This window comes from Anser anser, assembly GCF_964211835.1.
Source record: "Anser anser genome assembly, chromosome: 16".
In the NCBI taxonomy this organism is placed as follows: domain Eukaryota; kingdom Metazoa; phylum Chordata; class Aves; order Anseriformes; family Anatidae; genus Anser; species Anser anser.
The window spans coordinates 10,496,492-10,517,321 of NC_139737.1; the positions used below are offsets into that span (position 1 = coordinate 10,496,492).

At 53.7% G+C, this 20,830-nt stretch overlaps 2 protein-coding genes across 17 annotated transcripts in view; one reads left to right on the forward strand and one right to left on the reverse strand.

Moving 5' to 3' along the window:
* Positions 1-1,178: 1,178 nt before the first annotated feature.
* Positions 1,179-6,110, forward strand: KCNK15 (potassium two pore domain channel subfamily K member 15). Its single transcript, XM_083801212.1, has 2 exons — positions 1,179-1,523; positions 4,137-6,110. The coding sequence occupies exons 1-2, from the start codon at positions 1,241-1,243 to the stop codon at positions 5,048-5,050; spliced, it is 1,197 nt and encodes a 398-aa protein (XP_083657338.1). The 5' UTR covers positions 1,179-1,240; the 3' UTR covers positions 5,051-6,110.
* A 1,313-nt stretch (positions 6,111-7,423) lies between these two features.
* Positions 7,424-20,830, reverse strand: part of RIMS4 (regulating synaptic membrane exocytosis 4) — a 60,098-nt gene continuing 46,691 nt past the window's right edge. For 13 of the 16 annotated variants that reach the window (XM_083801200.1, XM_083801211.1, XM_083801205.1 and 10 more), the window contains 4 exons: positions 18,969-19,081; positions 18,227-18,328; positions 17,822-17,961; positions 7,424-15,275 (listed from right to left, as the gene is read on the reverse strand). In XM_083801200.1, coding sequence (XP_083657326.1) covers positions 15,057-15,275; positions 17,822-17,961; positions 18,227-18,328; positions 18,969-19,081 — 574 coding nt within the window. In that variant the 3' untranslated portion in view covers positions 7,424-15,056. Of the gene's footprint in view, positions 15,276-15,793; positions 16,212-17,821; positions 17,962-18,226; positions 18,329-18,968; positions 19,082-20,830 lie in introns of all 16 variants that reach the window. The other 3 variants (XR_014572967.1, XR_014572968.1, XR_014572969.1) reach the window with 3 other exon arrangements.

Sequence of the window (20,830 nt, forward strand, 5' to 3'; positions counted from 1 at the left end):
CTTCCTCCTCTGGGAACCAGCAGGAGCACTGCTGTGCCCTTCCTACAAGGTAGGATGTCACAGATGTCGTTGCTGACCAGTGGAAAAAATTACCAGCAGCCCAACAGCAGCACAAGGAGCGTATCTTCTCTTGCAGGTGGCCCTGACGTTGCAATAGTTTTGGAGGCTCAACAGCACCCCAGGACCCATCGGCAGGGCTGCGAGCAAGGCCAAGGAGAACACAGACCAGGCGCATTCCTCCAGTGGAGGCCTTGCCGTGTGATTTAGGGGCTGCGAGCATGGCAGTGGCACACAGCGATCCTCCCACAGCTTGTGGGCCCCGGCACCTGCAGTTTTTCTCTGGGAACAACTTTCAGTAACGGTGCTGGCACTGGGGCACCACGAGGAAGTGGGGAGGTGGCCAGGGTGGAAAGGAGTTCGGGGCCGCAGCAGGACAGGCGCCGTGTCCTCGGTGCTGTCCGAGGACATGCAGAGGTCAGGGCTGGGGGGCTGCAGGAGCAGCGAGGGACATCCTGCCCCGGGGGGCTGCCAGCTGTCCCCACGGCACTGCTGCCTGATCTCCCCTTCCGCACCTCACACTGCTCCATGCCGGGGCTGCCGCAGCCTCCCAGGCGATCTGTTCTGGTGTTTCCCCATCTGCAGGGTTAGGAAGGTTTCGCCGGGTCTGACCCAAACCTCCTTTGTGCAATTACAGCCCAGATCGTCCTGTCCCCTCCGGACCGAGGAGTGGGGCGGGTGCACCGGGAGGGGGGAAGTAATCCTGCCGTGGGTCTGCTTGCCTGCTTCGCCTGTTCCCGACTGAGAGGAGGGGAGTTTAGTTCTTGAGGCAGGCACCGTCCAACCAGCGAAGCATCCTATTTTTAAAAAGGCAGCAGGAGGCTTACATAAAGACTCGGGAAGCCAGAGACGACAAAGCGGGGCCTCCGCTTCGCGGGCTCCGGCTCCTCCCGCAGCCAATTCTGCTGGAGAGCCGGGGGGGGGGGGGGGAGGTCCTGAGCACCCGCAGCACCGCTGCGCGCCCCCGGCACCCCCAGCACCCCCCGGCCGGGCAGGGGGGCGCGCAGGGGGCACCCCGAGGTGCCGCTGGGGGCGCGCAAGGCGGCGGCGGGCGCGCAGGGGGCGCGCAGGGGGCGCGCAGGGGGCGGTGCGCGGGGGCGCGGCGGCGGGGCCCGGGGACGGGGAGCGGGGAGCGGGGCGGGGGGGGACCCGCGGCGGGGCCATGCGGAGCCCGGGCTGAGCCATGAAGCGGCAGAACCTGCGCACGGCCGCGCTCATCCTCTGCATCTTCTCCTACCTGCTGGTGGGCGCCGCCGTCTTCGATGCGCTGGAGTCGGAGGCGGAGAGCGGCCGCAAGCGGCTGCTGGAGCAGAAGCGCGGGGAGCTGCGGAGGAAGTACCGCTTCTCCGCCGACGATTACCGGGAGCTGGAGCGGCTGGTGCTGCAGGCCGAGCCCCACCGAGCCGGCAGGCAGTGGAAGTTCGCCGGCTCCTTCTACTTCGCCATCACGGTCATCACCACCATCGGTGAGCGCCGGAGCGCGGGGTGCCCCCCTCTCCGTCCGGCCCCGCATCCCCCGCCGGGGCCTCCCCCTCCAGCCAGCCCCTGCTCCGGCTGCCCCAGGTCGGGGGCTCTGCCTGGCTGGCACGGAGGGGGGGGGTCCCAGCCGGCCCCCCCGCCGTGGGGGAGGCCCCGGCCCGGGGGCGCGGCGGGGGCAGGAGCCGCGGGGTGCGATGCGCCCCCGGTCCCGGGGCTGCAGAAGTTGGCAGGGTGCGAGGGCGGGAGCCACGCCGGGCCCCCGGAGGGCTGCAGGCAGCGAGGTGGGCTGGGGAGCCGGGCAGGAGGCTCCGGGTCCTCCAAACTCTGGCTGTGGGGCTGGGCAGGAGCTGCTCCGGGGAGCCCCAGCGGCTCCGCAGGAGTGGGCACCCACAGGGGACGGGGGGAGCTGGGTTGGGTTGGATTCGGCTGGGTTGGGGGGAATAATGGAGTTGCATGGAGCCCCCAGGCAGACACGCTTACTAGAGCCCAGATGTGGTTTGCCTGCTATCTCACGATGAAATGACACTAAATTCAATGAGGATTGCCTTCACTCTGAGGTTAGCCACATAGGTGTTTAGCAGCATTTAATTAACCCACTTCTATTAATCCACGCACCCCAAGCATCCTCCGAGGGCAGGCAGGTGTGGGACCCCCGCTCGGGTCGTTCCTCGGGCTGGGAGCTCAACCAGCAGATGTTCCTCGGGGGCAGGAGCCCTGAGGCCAAATCCTGCCCTTGCACAGCCAGCAGCTAACAGCAGGTCCTCGTCTGCAGGCTGGGGCTCAGCCTCGCAGAGGGGCCACACACATCTGGGAGCTGAACCCGCTGTGTTTTGGGGCATGGGCAAACGAGGAGTGGTGTGATGAGGGGAGGAGAGCCAGCAGGTGCCCCAGCAGCCCTGTCTAGGGGCTCTGCAGGCCTGCCCGGGGAGGGACAGGGCTCTGGGGACACGCTGGGGACACACACAGCACCCAACAGCAGCACGCCCAGGGCACGGCGAGTGTCAGCCCCAGCAGGAGGGCAGGACGGACGGCTGCGATGAAAATCCCCCTCACCCCATGACAGGTTATAGCTTCGTTTACATGATTCCTCTGTCGCCTGTGACAAACAATTGGGAAGCGTGTTACACGCCCCGTGCAATAAATAACTTCAGCCCAGGTGCCATATTTTAAAAGGCTGGCGTGTCAGCTCCCTCTCCAGCGGGCTGCGCTCTGAATCTCAGCTTTAGCATCAACGTAGCTGTGTTTACTCTTTCTAATTCCTTTTGTCATTTTGAAAGCATCAGTCATATGCTCTTTCAGGAGCCTCTCAGGGCACAACAGCTGTTTTTCCACTTACCGCTCTTCTGGATCATTGTCTTTACCTCCTCATTGCTCTCATTGTATTACCTTGTAGCCTAGGACCTGATAATTGCGCTCAGTTATTAGGCTGGGATCTGACTGCTTCTTTTTTTTCTTTTGCCACTGCAGTCGCCTTTCTGCTCTGTATTCCGAGAGATGTGCCATGCCAGGAATTAAGTTGCTCATTTGTGATTGCATGGGTTTGTACACAGACCCAGCAATTAGAGACCGATCGCTCCCTGCCGCCCTTGCATTTGCGGCTCAGAGCACAGCGTGGCCGAGGGTAACGCTGTCCTCAGCTCCCAGCCCTACCAATTGCAGGAGTTTCCTGGAGTGGGAGGTGTGCCCGGAGCCTGGGACGATGCGTTTGTCATCCTCTGCTCTTCCCATCACTGTGCGCTAACGCTTTCCCTAAAAAGCTTTCCCTAAAAGTCCTGGAAATCTGCTGGCAGCGGAGACAGAGGTGAAGCCAAGTCACAGCCTTGAACAAAAGTAAAAAGAGCGCATTTTCTCCCCAGTTCTTCCAGCAAAAGGTCCCTTGGGTACCTGGAGGAAAAACAAACAAACAAAACCACACAAATAGCTGTTTGCCAAAGGCCAGGCAGCAGTGCAGGAAGGATCCCGCTTCGCGAGCTGCTCGCTGGTGCTGCTCTGCAGGCACCTTCAGAGAGGCGTCTCCAGCCCTGGTGGTTTCTCATGGAAACCCAGCAGCAAGCTTTGGACGCCTCCTCCGATCCCCCCACGCAGCGCGGCGCTGCCGGGCTCCTCGCAGCGCGTTGCTCACTCATCCCTTTAGGTCAGGGGCCGCGGGGTTTGGTTCGGCTGGTAGAACGAAGCGAGGCGGGCGCGGGATCAGCGGAGGTCGGGGGGATCGTGGCAAATAGCTCACTACGGCTCACAGTGTAACTGTGAGTGTCCTGGAGTCACAGCGCTCAAACTTGGGAAATCTCCCCACAGCGGTGGGGAAATTAAATCCCTGGGGGGTGTTTGAGGAGGGTGGGGGAGGCTCCCCCCTCGTCCCTGGGGCAGGGCTGCCGTGGTGTAAAGGCTTTGGTGCTGCCCTCCCAGAGGTCCCGCAGCACTTCAGGTCCTAGCATGTTCCTAGTGATGCTGGAGTAAATCTGACGTTGCCCTGCAGAGCTCTTTGCGATTCTTTTTCTGTTTCCCCCCCTTCTCCCCATGCTCCCTCAGCAGAGGTGGTTGGTGGTCCCAGGGGAGCTCCCGCCAGGGCCTGACGCCTGCCTGTCCCCTTCCCTCCGCAGGCTACGGGCACGCTGCCCCGGGCACGGACGCCGGCAAAGTTTTCTGCATGTTCTACGCGATCCTGGGCATCCCCCTGACCCTCGTCATGTTCCAGAGCCTGGGCGAGCGCATGAACACCCTCGTGCGGCTTCTGCTCAAGAAGGTGAAGAAGTGTCTGGGCATGAGGACAACCAACGTCTCCATGGAAAACATGGTCCTGGTCGGCTTTCTGTCCTGCATGGGCACGCTGTGCATCGGGGCGGCGGCCTTCTCTTACTTCGAGGGCTGGACTTTCTTCCATGCCTACTATTACTGCTTCATAACCTTGACCACCATCGGCTTCGGAGACTTCGTGGCCCTGCAGAAGAACGAGGCGCTGCAAAAGAAGCCCCCGTACGTGGCTTTCAGCTTCATGTACATCCTGGTGGGCCTGACGGTCATCGGCGCCTTCCTCAACCTGGTGGTGCTGCGCTTCCTCACCATGAACTCGGAGGACGAGCGGCGGGATGCCGAGGAGAGGGCCTCGCTGCGCAGGGCCCGCAACAACCTCCACCCGCCGCCCGGCGAGGCCGGCCGGGGCAGCAAGGCCATTTTTCTCCCAGCAGAGGAGCGGACGAGCCAGCTGAACCTGATCCCGCTGGTCCAGGAGGACGCGGAGAGGCGGCGGCGGCGCTCGGCCAACTCCTCGGCCAAGGTGCCCTCCTTCTGCACCTGCCTGTGCTACCGAGCCCCGCTGTGCGGCAGCCCCGCGCCCTCCCACCCCGAGACCCTGAGCTGCCACACCAACCCCGTGTACTACAACTCCATCTCCTACAAAATCGACGAGGTGTCCCTGAGCACGCGGGGCCAGACCGGCTCCTCCCCGGCGAGCACGTTGTCATCCGGCAGCCCCCGGTGCCGGCAGCGCCTGCGGCCGCGGAGGAAATCCATCTAGGAGTGGGCTCGGGCCCTGCTTTGGCAAACGATTAACTGAGGCGTCAGGTCCCAACTAGCGCCCTCGTTTCTGCTCTCCCCTCGCAGCTGGCAGCCCGAGGCCCAGGAGATAAACGATCCGTCCTCTGGCAGGGGATCACACAGCGTTGTCTTTGCTCTTCCCTCCCAAGTGGGCTCGAGCGTTTGGGTCTGGCAAGAGGCCCCGTGATGTTAAACCAGCGGGCTGTAGGTTTGCTTTCCCGCCTCCCTGCTCCCAAAATTAAGTTATTGCTGTCTTCTTCCTCCTCCTCCTCCTCCTCCTCACCCACCCTGCCCAGCAATACAGGCTGCGTTAGGCTTGCTGTGAGCGCGTGGATGAAGCCCGTGTGGGTGAGCCCTGCAGGGCTGGGGGTCTCCTGCAAGCCGCTCCCAGCCCCGGGCGCAGGCGAGGCGGTGCCACGCAGTGGGCTCGTGGCCGGGACAGTGATATGGGGTGGGCTGCAGCCCTCCCTCCAGCTCAGCACATGGGGACGGCTGGCTCCGGGTGGCCGGAGACCCTCAAGCTGAGCCCCAGGCACTCTCCTGCTTGCCCACCTGCTGCCAGGGGTCCTCCGGGCTCTGCTGGGCGGCAGCATCCTGCTCGTGGGGACAGCTTGGGCAGGAGGGACTGCAGCCAAACCACAGCCCCCTGCAATGAGCCTGGGCTGTGCTAAGGGCTTGGCCCCAGGGAGCACCTCCCCAGACCACCTGCAAAGGGTTTGGCCCTAATTAGATCATTAGCAAAAATCCCTAATGGGGAGGCTGCTCCCAGCTGGTGCCTCCATGCCCTGTGCCCACCCTGCCTCATCTGCAGGAGCAGGACTGGGCTCTGGCAGTGGAACCAGCTCCATTTCACTTTTTCCCCCCCAATAAAGAGACATTTTCACTCTTAGTTCTACCTAAAACCCCCTCCAATGTGATTTTCCTCTCTGTTTTCCTGCTGGTGGGGAAGGCGTGCAGGGCACCGGCGTTGGGAAGGCTCCGGGGCAGGCTTTGCTCTCTCCTCCTTTTGTTCTGGGAAGTTTAATAAAAGGTGAATCCAGCTGGTGGTGGTCGGATACTTGTCACGAGCGGGACCAGGCGTGCCCGAGCCCACTGCCTGGCTCCCCGCACCCCACCACAGACACGTTTGTGTGCAGGGACATCCCTGTGGATGTGTGCGGGGGATTTGGGCACCCAAGGGAGCTGGGGGCTGTGTGGCTGTCCCAGGCTGGAGCTCCTCGCCCAATGTGGGGTGGTGGCTTTGCCCCTGCACAGGGACACCCCGGGCTCCTCCACCCCTCTCCCCCGGCTGGTGACCTTCACATTCCCAACCTTTCCTAGTGCTCAGGCTCCCCAGCGATCGCCCCAAAGCTGCGCAGGCTGGTGACATCTGGGACGTTCTTGTTCCCGGCTCTGAACAGTTCAGGTTTGAGCTCTGCATCAGGAGATCCAAGCAGGCAACACCAGGACGGGCAGGAGCGCCGCCTGCCCGAGCAGCTGGCAGGAGAGCAGGGCAGTGAAACACCCGGTGACAGCCAGCCCTGCTGGAGCTGGAAGCGGGAGAGCAAACAACGCAGAGGCTGAGCCAGGCTCTCCCTCTCCCCGGGGATCAGGGCAGACCCGTGTGCTCAACGGCTCCGTGCCCGTGAGCTGCAGAACCCGCTGCAGGACGATGCAAAGGGAAAGGCCGCCGGGGCGCTGGGGCTTGCAGCGTGATGGTTGCACCATGGAGCTCATCTCGTGCCGAGGATGGAGCTGGTGACGAGCTGAGAGCGCAGAAAGCAGGGCTCCTGCTCGCTTTTATCGCTGCCTTCACGCAGCCTGAGCTGCCAGGCTGCACTGGGAAGGTCACCGGTTGCTTAGTGACTGCCTGAGCCCATCCTGCTTTTGGAAGCTGGAGATGGTCTGAGGGTGGGAGATGCCATTCAAATCCCCCTGCGCCAGGCTGGAGGAATCCTCCTCCTCCTCCTCCTCCCTCATTGCCCTCAGGGCAAGCAGGGCCCCGTGGCTGCAGCAGGAGGGTGGGTGCGAGCTGTCCTGCCCCTGCTGACCTGCAGAGGGATTTGAAGGCATGAGAAAACCTTTAGGAAATTCTCAGGAAACTGGGACTCCGCAATGCTTCACAGTTCCCATGGGAAACAGGCTTGTGTCGGTTCCCTGGGGGGCCCCATGCGTCCAAGCAGTGCCCCCAGGCCCTCCCCTCCTGCAGGCTCACAGCTTGGGCCCCCCTGGACCCGGCGGCACCTGCACTTCCTCGGGGGGTCCCCAGGCTCCCCTGAACTCACATCCCTCACAAAGCTGACGTTTGGGGTTAAAGACAATCCTGGTGGCAGCAGAATGCAGAGACACTCCATGAAACAGCTCCAACACACCGTAGGAAAAAAAAAAAAGGTTTTTATTGTCACCATTATCAATGTTTTCATTAGCTTAACACTGAATTGTAAATCACTCGATCGTTACATATTGTCTGAATAAAACCTACAGACAGGGAAAAAGTACAGCAGAACCCTCTCCGGCCACAGGCGCGGCACGCCGCGCTTCGGGGACTGCGCCCAACGCTTCCACCCAAGGCAGCCCACGCACCTCGCAAGCCACCGGGCACGGGAGACGTGGGGCAAGCAGGCTGCCTGGCTCCATCGCCTGTGTTCCTCCAGCCCCATAAGATCAGATCTCAGCAGACAGCGTTAAAAAACCTCCAAAAGTTTTTGGAGTGGGTTACAGAGCCCCCAGAGAGCGGATCAGCCGCCCCTGCTCCTACAGAAAGGCGAAAGGAAGAGGCAGCAACCGCTCAGCGCCCTGTAAGCGATGGGTTTGTGGAGCACTTAACGAAGCACAAAGGTTGGGCCCTGTGGAAGCAGCCCCGGCCCCGAGCAGAGGCCAGCTCTGCAGCAGTGCCCCGGGCTCCCCACGGCACGGCCGGCTCGGCTGCAGGCAGCCTCGTCCCCGCGGGCTGGAGTAAGGCCTCGGGTTGAGGGGTGGGGGGAGCCATGTAGGGGGCAGCGGGGGCAGCACAAAGCAGAGGGAGGCTCCTGCCTGTCCCTGCTTTCTCCTGGCCGCCTGCACGGCGTGGCACGCGTTTGACCCCCAGCTCCAACCAAGCACGGCACGGAAGGACCCCCCCGGTCTGAAACGCAGCCGGGACACCCGGATCCCAGGCGGGCGGCAGGCCATGGCAGTGTTGTGTCAGGGGTCTCGGGGGGAGGCGCTGCGCCCCCAGCACGTCCTTCCCACCTGAAGCAGGGAGGCAAGCCCAGCACGGTGAGGCTGAGGGAACGCACCGTGGATTCGCTCTTCCTGGCTCCAAAGAAAGCCCAAAGCAGCTCGAGGTCCAGGGGATGGAATCACAAAGCAGAGACCAGAGAGCAGCGCTGGGTAAGGAACCACAGCCCTAGAAAAAACCTGCTGCAAGATTTAAAAGACCCGGGCTGTGTTTAGGGGGACCTGGAGCCCTCAGGGGGCAGCTACCTGAGCTTGTGGTGCCCGGGTAGCTTAAAAACAAGCCACTGGAAAAGCACGTGGGCTTCAGCAGCAGGTGTGCCTCGATTCCTCCCTCTTCTGCCCATGTCCCTGCTCAGCAAGCAGAGCTCGCTGCTGCCCCTGGGCTGTGTCCTTCCTGCAAGGCAAAGCCCTCTCCTTCCCAAGCCAGGGGTCTCAAGCCCAAGCGAGGTGCCCAGCGTGCTGCATAAATGAAAAGGCTGCCTTTACGCTGGCCCAGCAGAGAGGGGTTTAACAACATCGCTTTGGTTGCGTTTTAGTTTCTGGAAAGTTATGAACGGAAAAGTGTTCGGTCTCAGCCTCTGTTTGCTGGTGCTCTGTAAAGGGCTGGTGCTGGCTCCGTCTCAGTTTCAGCTGCTAAAGTGCAAAGGCCCAAATGCTACACAAGGAACTGTCCCTTGTTCCTCTGCCCCACCGAGGATGGGAGCAGCTACCGAAGGGAAGGGAGGGCAGAGGGGTGCTGGCACCGCTGGAGGCGCCCGGCAGAGCCTGATGCTGCCGCGTGGTGAGCAGCGGGGGCTCGGCATGGACTCGGAGTCACTGAGAGGAGTCTGGCAGCACGAGGTTAAGACTTGTTAGCCACATTTAGAGAATGCCGAACTGCTGACAAATTCCCAGGGGACCTACCACATTGACTGACTGGTGCTGGGACGCATTTGGCAGCCAGGAAGGCCCCAGAGCCAGGCGGGGCGCAGCAGGGCATAGCGCAGCTCGGGGTCTCTGCCATGCAGGGGTCACAAGCGTGTCCTGCAGGCAGGGGCAGTTCTGGCTGCACACACGTGGGGACACCACTAGAACACGCTTTGGGCGTGCGGTGCACGTGGAAAGGATTTCAAAGATTGACCTCTTTTCTAAATGTTTGGCTCAAACTGGGGAGCTGCAATTTGGCTTCAGGTGCTTGCCCCAGGTCTCCGTGCTTCCCTCTGCATTACTAACGGTGCTTTAAGGTCTGCTTGTTTTCCTGGGCTACTGCTGGCACTTTGCATTTACACGCCTCTTTTTGTTCTCCAAGCACTTCACAAATGACTGGGAACTATTCCATCACTCCTCTGGGCTTCCACCACCACTGGGCCGGTGACCGCTGTCTGCGTGGCTGGCCGCCTTGAGCACGAGGCGGGGATTTTTCCTACGGGAAACGCTGCGAGGAACCCACAGGCAATGGACAGGGATGCTGGTTTGAAGCTCTTTTATTTTATGCACTTCATCAATGATAGAGCTGCCTTAAAATCCAATATCCTGATCCTGCCACTTTGGAAAAATCTGTAGACGAGCCCAGCGTTACCTGAAGACTGGCACAGAACAGCCTGCTCCCATCTCACATGGCCGTCCCCCCGAGCCTCTGCGAAGGTGCAACCTTTCTCTGCCTTGGGTGGAATTTTCTAACAAAATGGACAAATACCATCTATGAAATGGACAAAACAACCCACGAAGCCTTTAAAGAAGAGCAGCTCAATCTGCTGCTCTGCAAAAAACTCCCGTTAGCTTGCCCCTGCCATCTCGAGGAAAACAGGCAGCTACTGGGCAGAGCTGTGTGGCCCCAGAGTGCAAAGGCTTTTTTTGCTTAATCAGGGCTACAGTGGCAGTGGGAACCATTCGCATTGAGTTACAAATACTAAATAGCCTAAGAAAAACAGGGTGCTTGAAACAGTCATCGAGTTCATATCGAAAGGATTTTTTAACTCTGTAGTATGAAGTCACCTACAGCTGCTTCGTTCTTCACCTAGGAGAGATTTCATGTCGATGGGCACACAAACTCACAGCGAAGTCTACGCGATGGATATTTCTTACAAGGCAACAGCCCAATCTTCCTTTTTACAATCAAAGTTAATACGGATCTTTTTCAAAAGTGATGGAATTAAGATTGAAGACAATTATAAACTGTATCAACAATATGTACTACAGCCTGCAAGTCACAATCTGTGCACACCAAATGGAATATATTATTGCTTGTTAGCCTATTAGACTTTCTTTATAAAAAGATTTTTATACAGAGTACAGGATTATGACAAAACTAGCTAAGTTGTTTTCATCTTGAAAATACAACATCAATTTTTTTTTTCAACAAAGGCTTGAATAGTAGCTGAGATTTAATGAACAGTGACAAATATTTACTAATAATTTTATGGTCAGTTTGAACTGAATTTCCTATAGGACTCTTTTCTGTTGTTTATTTACATATGCCTCTTTTCTTTTGGAAAAAAAGTTGATAAAATATAACAAGGAACACAGAAATCAAAAGAATGAGTAAACTCCATACCGAGAACATTAAACATTTCTGAAAACGCTAAATTATGCTATCCGTTAAAAAACATACATCATTTGGTCTTTAAAGAAAAATATTTTTCCTGCTTTAAAATATTACTAACAGCATGTAATAAACTAACTTAAAATGAGTTTCATAAAAAAGTTGTCTTGCTGTCTAAACATTGCTAAACATGCTTAGGTTGAGATTCTGTTAACTGCCTCAACACCTTAAAAACAGCTCCTCTACAGGAGCTTGTGATATTCTGACTCCAGAAGACCTGCAATTTAGAACAGTACATTGATAAAGGATCCAGTAGCTAGAAGCATTAAATATATATCATTGTTCAAAGCAAACAAATCTGCAATATTCGTCTAAACAATCCATGGCCAAGCGCCAGGGATGTGCATGGCAGAACAGCGACGTCCCCCGGCCCCTACCCTGCCGTGGCCGTGCGGAGGCGGACGCCCGCACGCGGTGCAAAGGAGGCACAGCAGCCTGCCCACGTGGGTTTGGCCGCAGGATGAGGACCCGTGGATTTAATTGCAGAGTGAGGACCTCGTGTTGTCTCTGTGGCATCCCAGCTGTGTTGGGGCAAAGGGAAAGCGACACCAGGAGAACACCGCATTTGTACCTGAACAAACCCGGGCTAACTGCGGTCACGGCTGCTTTCTGCTCAGACCACAAGGTGCACGGGGGGACACTGGGGAGAGATCACTGCTCTCTGAGATGCTCTCAGCGTCAGGATTTCCTCATTTTCCATAGTAACAGGAATGCAGGAAACATTTAGGGACCAGCTCTCAATTTTTTTTTTCTGCAAGCACCCTTCCCGTTACTATTAAAATGTAGTATTTCGTGCACAAGGATCAGGGAACCAACCTTGAGCTGGGCAGATATTCATCTCTCCTCAGTCTCATCCCTCATCACCACTCACAGAACAAAAATATTCTCACGTTTAATTGTTTTTGGTTGGTTGGTTGGTTTTTTTAAGTCTCCTGCTCTCCCTCTCTCCCCCGGTCCCTGATTATAATTAACAGCTAGACTCAGACACAGGAGAAAAACTCAGTCAGGACTTCTAAAGGGGACCAAAGTTTAGTTTTCAGCTGCTCACCATCCTAGCAAGCTGCTACTTTTTACACAACCACACTGATAATCACAACTATCACATTACACCACCTTAGACAGAAACTGGCAAGTCAAATCTGAGGGGAAAAAAAGCTTCTGTTTTTTGACAATAAGCTATCCCAAGCCTGAGACTTGCCTTGGATGCTACACTGGGGGTCTTTCAACTGATGGATAACTAGAAGACCTTTATTTTTTTAAACCACAACATGCCTTGGTCAGCTCAGGAACTGTGGGCATGAGTGAAGTAAGAATTTAGGCTGGGCAGTACTGTGCAACTTTACTGAGCCCAGACTCTGCGCCCCATGGGCACTCTGAAAAGGGCTCCTGTGAGCGTGTCGGTTTACGAAGGGCTGTTGGTTTTGTTGAGTCTGTTTGGTTTATTTCTGGACTTGCCAGTTCGCATGACTGTGCTGTGCATGGTAGCCAGGGATTGTAACGTTCACTTAGTGCGGAGAAACAGGACTTGGAAGTGACTCGAAACAAAAGCGAGAATCACTGGACTACGGTCAACCATGGAAAAAATGCAGAAGAAAACTGTCCAGAGCAGACTGCTAAAACTGCCTCCAAACTCAGAACCTGAGATGTTAATCAAAATAACACAAGTGGAAGCATAACTTTGTTTTACCCTGACAGTGAACTTTCAGCATGATTAAAAACATACGGAAGATAGTCCTCGATGGGAAGTAGTCCTATTTTAATGAAACCAATCGTCTTTGAGCTTGCAGAGCTTTTAGAGGGATGACATACAGAGACACGTTACATTTGCCAGGCATGGAGGAACTGAGCTTTTCAATGGGGTCATTAAATAAAGTCATTTTTTTTGGCATATATAGTCTCCTACTCCCCAAGAAAGACTGCAAAAATGTTGCATTCATCTCACTGGACCCAGGAAAAACATGACTAACTAGCTGTTACTGGTAGATAATGTCCAAACGATTGCCAATATGAAGTTTTCGGCATTCCTTAAGACAGAAGCCCTGTTACTCAGTTACCAGGTTTGGAATGTACCCGGAGCTCCCCACGGTCCTTTTAAAGACATAGTTATTAAAAGATCCAGTGCTACAGACCACTAAATCTACCTAATCTATTCTAGTTCATACACATATTGTACAATATTGCCTAGAACTCACTACATACCAAGAGGAAAGGATGCTGACTTAAATTACAGTAAATGTGCTTTTTTTTTTTTTTAAATAAGAGAGCCACAACATAGTTTGATCAGCATGCAACAAACTTTCTTCATCTAATATATAGAAATTGTCTAATACGATTAGAAAAAATAATTAGTGAGAGGCCAGAGACATATTTGATCAAGGAAATTAAGAGATTTATCTGAAATGCTGAGGCTTTTGCCACTTAAGACTCAAAAACCTATTAATTCTATGTCCCTTCTCCTCCTTCCCTCTCCTTTATAATTATATCATTTTTACAGACATTAAGGTAAGGCCTATTATTTTTGCATCTATCTTGTAATTTAACTCAAAATAATTTAAAATGCCATAGACAAGCTTGGACCAAAAGCAACTGCTTTTACCATCCACTCTACACTCATGCTTTTATTCTAACGAAGCCAAGGTCCGCATGCAGAAATAAATGTTCAGTATTCCTCAACGACAGGCCAAGAATCTGCTCCCTCCTGAACATGACACGGGACCTTCACTATTAAATCACAAAGTCAAACATCTCCCAAAGCTCATTTTGAGACCGCAGCCATCAAATCCTCATTAAGACTATGAGAAAATCTAGCCAGAAAGGGCCTTTTAACGGGAAATCGTTGGAGATTCTCCATTATTTTGGCTAATAAGTGTTTTCAAATAGACGTTTTTACTTGTCTGAAGGATCTAGCATGCCTTACTGCAGCATGTGACTGCTGACGACAGCTGCTGTTAACTCAGCAGCTCAGAGAATGTGCTTTACTGGGTTCACCTACGAGACTCTTTTACAGCTAGCGTTGCACTTAAATTAACAGAATATACATGCTGTGACCACCGGCTCTTCAGACTCCTCACCCACTACCGCTCCATACTCTGGGGACAGCATCTCCTCTCTCAGGACACTTGACAATGCCTGTGTATTACAGAGACTGCCTGCAGCGATTTTCTTTCCTCAAGGAAGACCGTGTGCCCTCCAGCACCTTCTTGTCAGATGACAACCTGAGGTTTCTTTCTTCTGCACCCCCAGAAATCTCAATCTCCTCTCTCATGGCAGAATAAAACAGTCCTGTTTCAGGTCAGTCAATAGCACAACAGGAAGGGCAGCATCTCCAGCAGATACATACCAGCACAAAGGAGATGAAAGAAAAGCAGGAGAGAGAAGACATGGTGGCTGAAGGATGCACAGCAACAAGGGAGTCAGTGTAAAGCCTATCTTAAGCAGCAAGTCTGACGTTCAGCTCCCACTTACAGTGCTTTTTTACTGAGCAAAATTGCAGTTAATTAGACTGCTAAACTCGAACTCTGTTCAAACTGTCTGGTCTAAGTAGGCGCTTATTCTCCCACCAAGTATGCTTCATCAGCAGTGGTAGACAAGTTAACGCGGCAAAGACACTTGCTGGTAATTTGGCACAGTTTGAAAACACAGCAACGACAGCGTTACAGTTAACGTGATTCACTGATGTGGAATTGGTACTTAAGGGTTGCAGGTTTCTTTCTTCTTCTTTCTTTGAAGAAGAAAGATCTCAGAAAAAAACTAATGCTTCCTCTCAAACTTTCTACTCCTGCTCATTTTAGGTCAGAAATTGGCCTCTGAATTTTTCAGGTACTATGAGAAAGAACCTAAGAAATCTGTAAGATGCACAGTTAAGCAAAATACCTTCCTTACGCCCCCCATACACTTTCAAATGCTGCAACTTTCCAGGGTTAATACTGATCTGAAACAAGGGTCCAAGAATGACAGCGAGAGAAGTGAAACAAGAGGTGTATGTCTAATTTGACAACTAGGACTCATGCCCCATGGCACCTCCTCCCCGGACGGAGAGGGTACAGCGCCCTCCCCCTCGTCTTCTGTCTAAGGTCACTGGTTTATCCTCCTCTTCCAGCTCCACGAGAACTGATTGAACATGCATTGCGCTTGAGGTCAGAGTTCCAGCAAACAAAACCTTGACAGCATGTTTAAAAAACAAAAGCAGTTCCCCCTTCCTTACTCACTAAGACCTGTCACAGCAGGGTCCCACTGTGCTCTCCAGGGAAAGCTGTGAGGACTGACGCAGGAGCGGGCCCGTAGTGGGATCTACCATCGAGGAGGTTGGGAAGAGCTTGTACCAGCCAATTGCTAAAGTTGACAAATCCAGTTCTTCCAGGAGGACCCTGGCGACTCCCATGAAGTGCTTGCGCTCCATGCGTCCGTAGTTTCCCCAGACTATCACCTGAGAAACAAGACGGGGGAAGCACAATTAATCCTCAGACCTGTACACCTGCTTGGGAAGCAGCAATCTGATCAGAGGGATCTCTGTGCATTCTGTTTATCCAACCTCCTTGGGCTTTACTAGAGTCTGGGAAGAGCAGAAAGTTTTACACTACAGCAGGAATACACAGGCATACGCTACGCTGTTGGTGACGTGAAGCTCTGGCTGATGGTTTTACCTTTGTTTTAAGCACGGCTTTACAAATCTGAACGTTACCAGACTTTTTTTTCCCCACGAAAAAGAGGTGAATGCGTGCGTGGATGAAACACTCTTCTGCTCTAACTGCTGGACAGGGAAGTGCGTGCACAACGTGGGAAAAGGGAAGGAAGGGCTCCTGGTCTGGAAAAATAACCTGACAAAAAAAAAGTGGGGCAATAGTCTGGGCCAAGAGCCAAACGTTTGAGGAAAAGTCTGTGTCCTAACGTCCGCACTCAGGCCTCGTGGTGCGTGGCAGATGGCCACGAGACACGGTTACTCACCTGGAGAAAGGGCAGGAGCCGAGCGCTGGCAAGCGGGACTGGTGACGTAAGGGGCACACACGGGGCGGCATGCGGGGAGAGCAGAACAGCCTGCCGAGAAAGGCTCGGAGACGCAGAGGAAGGTCTAATGAGAGAGCTGGCAGCCGAGCAGGGAAAGCTGAATCACACTTACGACACGATGGAGACCAGTGGGTGGCACAGATGTAGTGAGGGTCATGGGCTTAGGCATGCTGGAGGGCTGCATGTGGCCGAGTGGCCCTACGTGGCTCAAGACAAAGGTGACGACTGACTCCAGAGCGAGTTCATGTTCTGAAGACGAGAGGATGAGGACGATGGGTTATGATGGTGACTAGTGATCTCTGGCTAATCCTGACAGCTTCTTTCCCTAGGCTCCAAATAACCAGAACATTAGAGCTTTCTGTAAAACGAGGTAGGAGAGACATCGAATGTCAATGTTTATGTCAGCACGGGATGGAGCAAAACACCGCAGAAAGCTGGGTTGGTGGCACAGCGACTGGCAGAGAGCCAGGCTCCTAATTTTATTCTCTTTGAGCAAGTTCCAACGAGACATTGCAAGTTGCAATGAGACATTGCAACCGGTCTCTAAGACAAACTGAAAACCACAAACGGAGCAGGGCACAGGACAGCAGAGCTGCAAAGAGGCAGGCACAACTCCAACCCTCTTTGCAGCAGGGCTGCCCTTCTGCACCGGGGCTGCTGCCAAGGCAAGGACATGGCTAGGATACTGCGTGAGAGGCTCACAGAGGACCATATACTGACATTTAGTGCCTGCTTTTTGGTTTCTGCTGTGCCTCAGCCTGTTGGAAGGCAGCAGGCTTTCCGACTGAGTGGCAAAGCAGGGCAGAGGCATTTCTCACTGTCCGATTACAAAGGTCTATTGATAAAATAAGATGAAGGCAAAGACTCGTGAGAACCCTCTCTGCCACGGTTAAGTGGTGGAAGGTGAAATGGTGGCCTGGGAGACACAGCATTGGATAACCCAGGGGACTTTCTCCAGGAGCAGCTGGGCTCTGCCAGCTCACGCCACCCCGAGCTGACCATGGATGCTCCTTGGACACCCTATCTGGAAAATGCTGCTCACATCTCTGAAATGAAGACTAATGTTACGCTTCACACCCAGCTTCCCATCCTTGTTGAGGATAAAATCCTTAGTTCTTAACACCTTCAACACTCCTTTCGCGAGCTAATTTTTAGGTACTTCAGGCTGCCTGCCTTGCTTCCACCTTCTGTGTGACAGCACCGTGGCTGTGATCCACAGAACTCGGGGTGAAGATCCACATGGCAGCAAGGCTGCAGGTAAGGAAACCCAGACCAAGCCAGGCCCTACCACATTTCAGCCAAAAACATGCACTCTGCCTGCAACAGGGGAAAATGCTTCTGATCGAGGTAAATGAAGACAAGTTCACTACGGAGAAGGATCCTGAGATTAGCTGGCAACTCGTATGCCAGCAGAGGTAAGCAACAGAAACTCACAGATTAATTACATCAGTATTTCCAGTGGATTTTAGCCAGGGTTTGTTGGATGGGAATGGCTTAGCTATGAATTAACAATGGCATTCACTCTTTGCCCTGGAAACATACGTACAGGATTGAAAACATGAGTTTGGCAGAGAATGTATGGCAGGAAAAGAACAGAGGTAGAAATAGGTAGGATATGTGACTGGGTGATGGCCAAAGCAGAGTGCTCTGAATGCAAAAAAACACAGAAGAAACCTATGCTGCAAGGTTGTTCAGCATCTATGGATACTGCCTATCTCCTAACTGGAAAACAAACCAAAAACCTTTTCCTGGTAAGCATTCATGCTACCTGGCAGGGTATCAAATAATAAACAGTTTGAGAAAGAAAAAAGGTTCTTCCTTTTGTTAATTTCAGACAGAGTGCATGTAGTTCCATGAAAGCATTAGCTTTTTCTCATCTATGTTATTTATCCAGATTCTTTACCAGATTTAGTGTATTCCAGCACAGGTGGGAGAGAAAGAGACAGACCTGAAACCCACTCATCTTACCTGTAACACCTTGCCCTGGGGGCTCTCAGGAAACAGTAACACCTGATTGTACAAAGGGTCTAAAGATTTGCGGGCCACTTTTGTCTTCTTTTTCGCAATGCACACGCCATTCTCTAACAGGTAGGCTTTGATGTAAGCAGCTGAAAAAAAAAACCAAATATGGTCAAATACAAAAAAATCTTCATGCTCACTTTAGACAAGACAGAGCGCCACGTCTCTGTCTCTCTTAGTCCCAAAGAAGGCATGTACAGCAGTGAAAAGATTTGCCCAGCCAGCCTTATTTTCAGTACAACAAAAATACTGCTTATTGCCACAGAAGCCAAGCAGAATCAAAAATTTTCCTTTTTGCAAGCATGCAGGAGGCTGGAGCTCAGTGAGCTGTTTTAGGAGGTCAAAGCATACTACCTGGCAGTGTTTTGGAGCCGGGTTTTGGTGTCAGTCCCCGGGCCTGAATGATATCCACTTCTAGCTGCCCGTTTCGCTCTTGCAAGCCAATTTCCACATCCCCTAAACCAAAACGTCAAAATAGAACACTTTCAAAACAATGTATTTGTGGGCTAATAAAATGTTAACAATCTTTGTGTCATGCCCACTATGAGCTGTAAGGAACTGTAGGCCCTAAGTGCCTGATCTCCTCCTGCTTTACTCTGCAGAAGCTCTGCAGTGATTCAAACCCACACTTTCAAAAGCAATCTCTAATTTCAGCCCTTTAACACGGCTTTGGTGACTCAGTCTCATACTCGTCAGTGGCAGCTAGCCTCCATTCTCTCCCAAACTGGAACACCTAGAGTTGCAGGCTGCTTTGGAAAATGCAATTATGGCGTACCATAGGAAAATCTTTATAGAGCCTGATGGGCCTTAGAGAGCAAACGGAAAGATGCACAGGGTGCATTTTCAGGATTTTAGCTGCGTTTTCCTTAGACTGTGCCTTTCAGCTCTGATGGAGGAAAGCATAAGGCTGGTGCTCCCCTGCTAACGCTGTACTAGCAGCAATCAGCAAAACCTCGCAGCCAAGCTTACTTGATTTAACGCAGAAACAGAGCGGAGGAGTGGTAGAGCAGCAGCTGCTGGACGCATTATTAGGTGGCTGTAGGAGTGGTCTGTTCCAGATTCAATTTAAGCAACGTAAGATCTTTGTGTTCCTTACCCATCGAGGTGGTGGCCAAGGTCTGACGCCCAACAAATTGTGCAGGGCCCATGCTCCCCAGGAAGTCACTAAACTGCCCAGCAGATGCCAGATGGACTCCACTGAAATTCAAGCTGCAAAATAAATGGATTTTGGCAAGTGGTTAATTTGCATTTTAAAGCAACCCGGTAACTAAAGAGCCTGACTTAATATATCCTTGAAATGAATGGCACCTGCAGAAGCCTTTTCCCCTGCAAAGTTCACTGATTTCAAAGGCAGTTTTGTTACACGGGATCCATTTAAAATCCTTTTCCTTGTGGAGGAAAAAAAAAAAAAGAAAGAAAAAGCAGTGATGGTTGCAGTCACCAGTCGGCTGATACTTATCTCTAATGAGTTGTCTGCAAGGGAAAATCTCTGCCATCTCAGACTCACGCAGCCTGTCACCTCTTCCAGGTACCATTATCATCTGAGCAGCTTCCTGGCGTGGTTTATGGGATCTCTCCTGGTAGCTCTCCTTTCCCAACCTTCATTTTTGGGAAGGAAACAACACAGCTAGAGTAGTAGTCAGAGGGGAGTTTAGGGGTGCTGACATCAATCCCCTTGGGACAGAATAATCTATTTCTCTCTGACACACGGAGCAACGCACCTATTTCTTGACCAGAGCCCCACTTCCTGCCACTCAACGCCAGAATCACACCCACTGGGTGATTTTCACACCTGCTTCCACAACCAGCCCGTGACACAGCCGCTGAAACACACGTCAGGAGATTTGTGCCGGCGTTACCCCCGCGGCAGTGCCGGGTTTGCGCGCTGCCCCCCGGGGAAGCTGCTGCACAGGGAAGCCAAGCAAAGCGCAGCCCCCGGCACTTCTCCAGACGCCCCTGGCGGGGGGCATTACCCACGTAATGGCAGCTCGCTGCTTCAGGAACTCATTTCTTTGAAATGAATGGGTGAGGAGGGCCACATGTTCCCTCCAGCTTACCCTGGCGATGAAGTCGGGGAGAAGCCCTGCCTCCGGGGTGGGCCGGGCGCTGCGGGCTCACAAAGATCCATTGAATCCCCCCTGTAAGCCATTTACGCTTAAAAGACATTAAAAAAAAAACCACACTTTTTTTTAAACCCCATTCATCCAGAGGAGCAGTAATTTCAGGCTGAGATTTCAGCTCTCATTAGCTACTCGCAGCCCCAGTCTCAGCCTGCTGGGGATATTTATTTATTCCCCCGAGGAAGGCGGCGCACAAAGCTCAGCATCTGCCCTCGAGCTCCTTGCGAGCCACCTTGTGCAGAAAGGACGAGGGAGGAGGGCGCCTTGGCATCCTACAGACAGCCTTGGGATGGGCTCTGAGCAGGGCAGACTTCCCCGAAGCCTCTCTCGATTCAGCGCTTCTTCACCCTGCATCCACTGTGTGCACGAACACCCCAGGTGATATTTTGAGACACAACAGAAACAGCAGGATTTATAATTGGCACTAATTGCGGAGAATATCTAAGCCTGTTCTCAGTGTCACCGACTCCTCGGAGGCACAGGGTGCGTCCCCAGTGCCGCCGTCCGTCCTGCAGGGCAGAGGCAGCCCGGGACTCTCTCCCCATGGGTTCAGGGTCCCTGCCCCATCGCCTGGATCTCCCCATCCCCAACGGGGCCGCCCCCAGGAGCAGCACCCCGAGCACAAGGCGCAGCGCAGACATCCTGGACCTGTTGTGCACTGGGGACAGACCATGCACACACACCGGGCTGCTGAATCTGCAGGGACAGGGAAACACGACGGGGAAAACAGGGGAAGGGGGAGCGGGCAGCCAGGCAGGCTGTGTAAGGCCGGTTATTTGCCCATACAAGGAGGGAACGAGGGAGCTCTGCCGCAGGGAGACCAGCGAGGTTCCTCGAG

Coding starts and splice junctions, on each gene's coding strand:
- KCNK15 (XM_083801212.1), top strand. CDS start 1,241: ATGAAGCGGCAGAACCTGCGCACGGCCGCGCTCATCCTCTGCATCTTC. Junction 1,524..4,136: donor CACGGTCATCACCACCATCG/GTGAGCGCCGGA, acceptor TTCCCTCCGCAG/GCTACGGGCACGCTGCCCCG.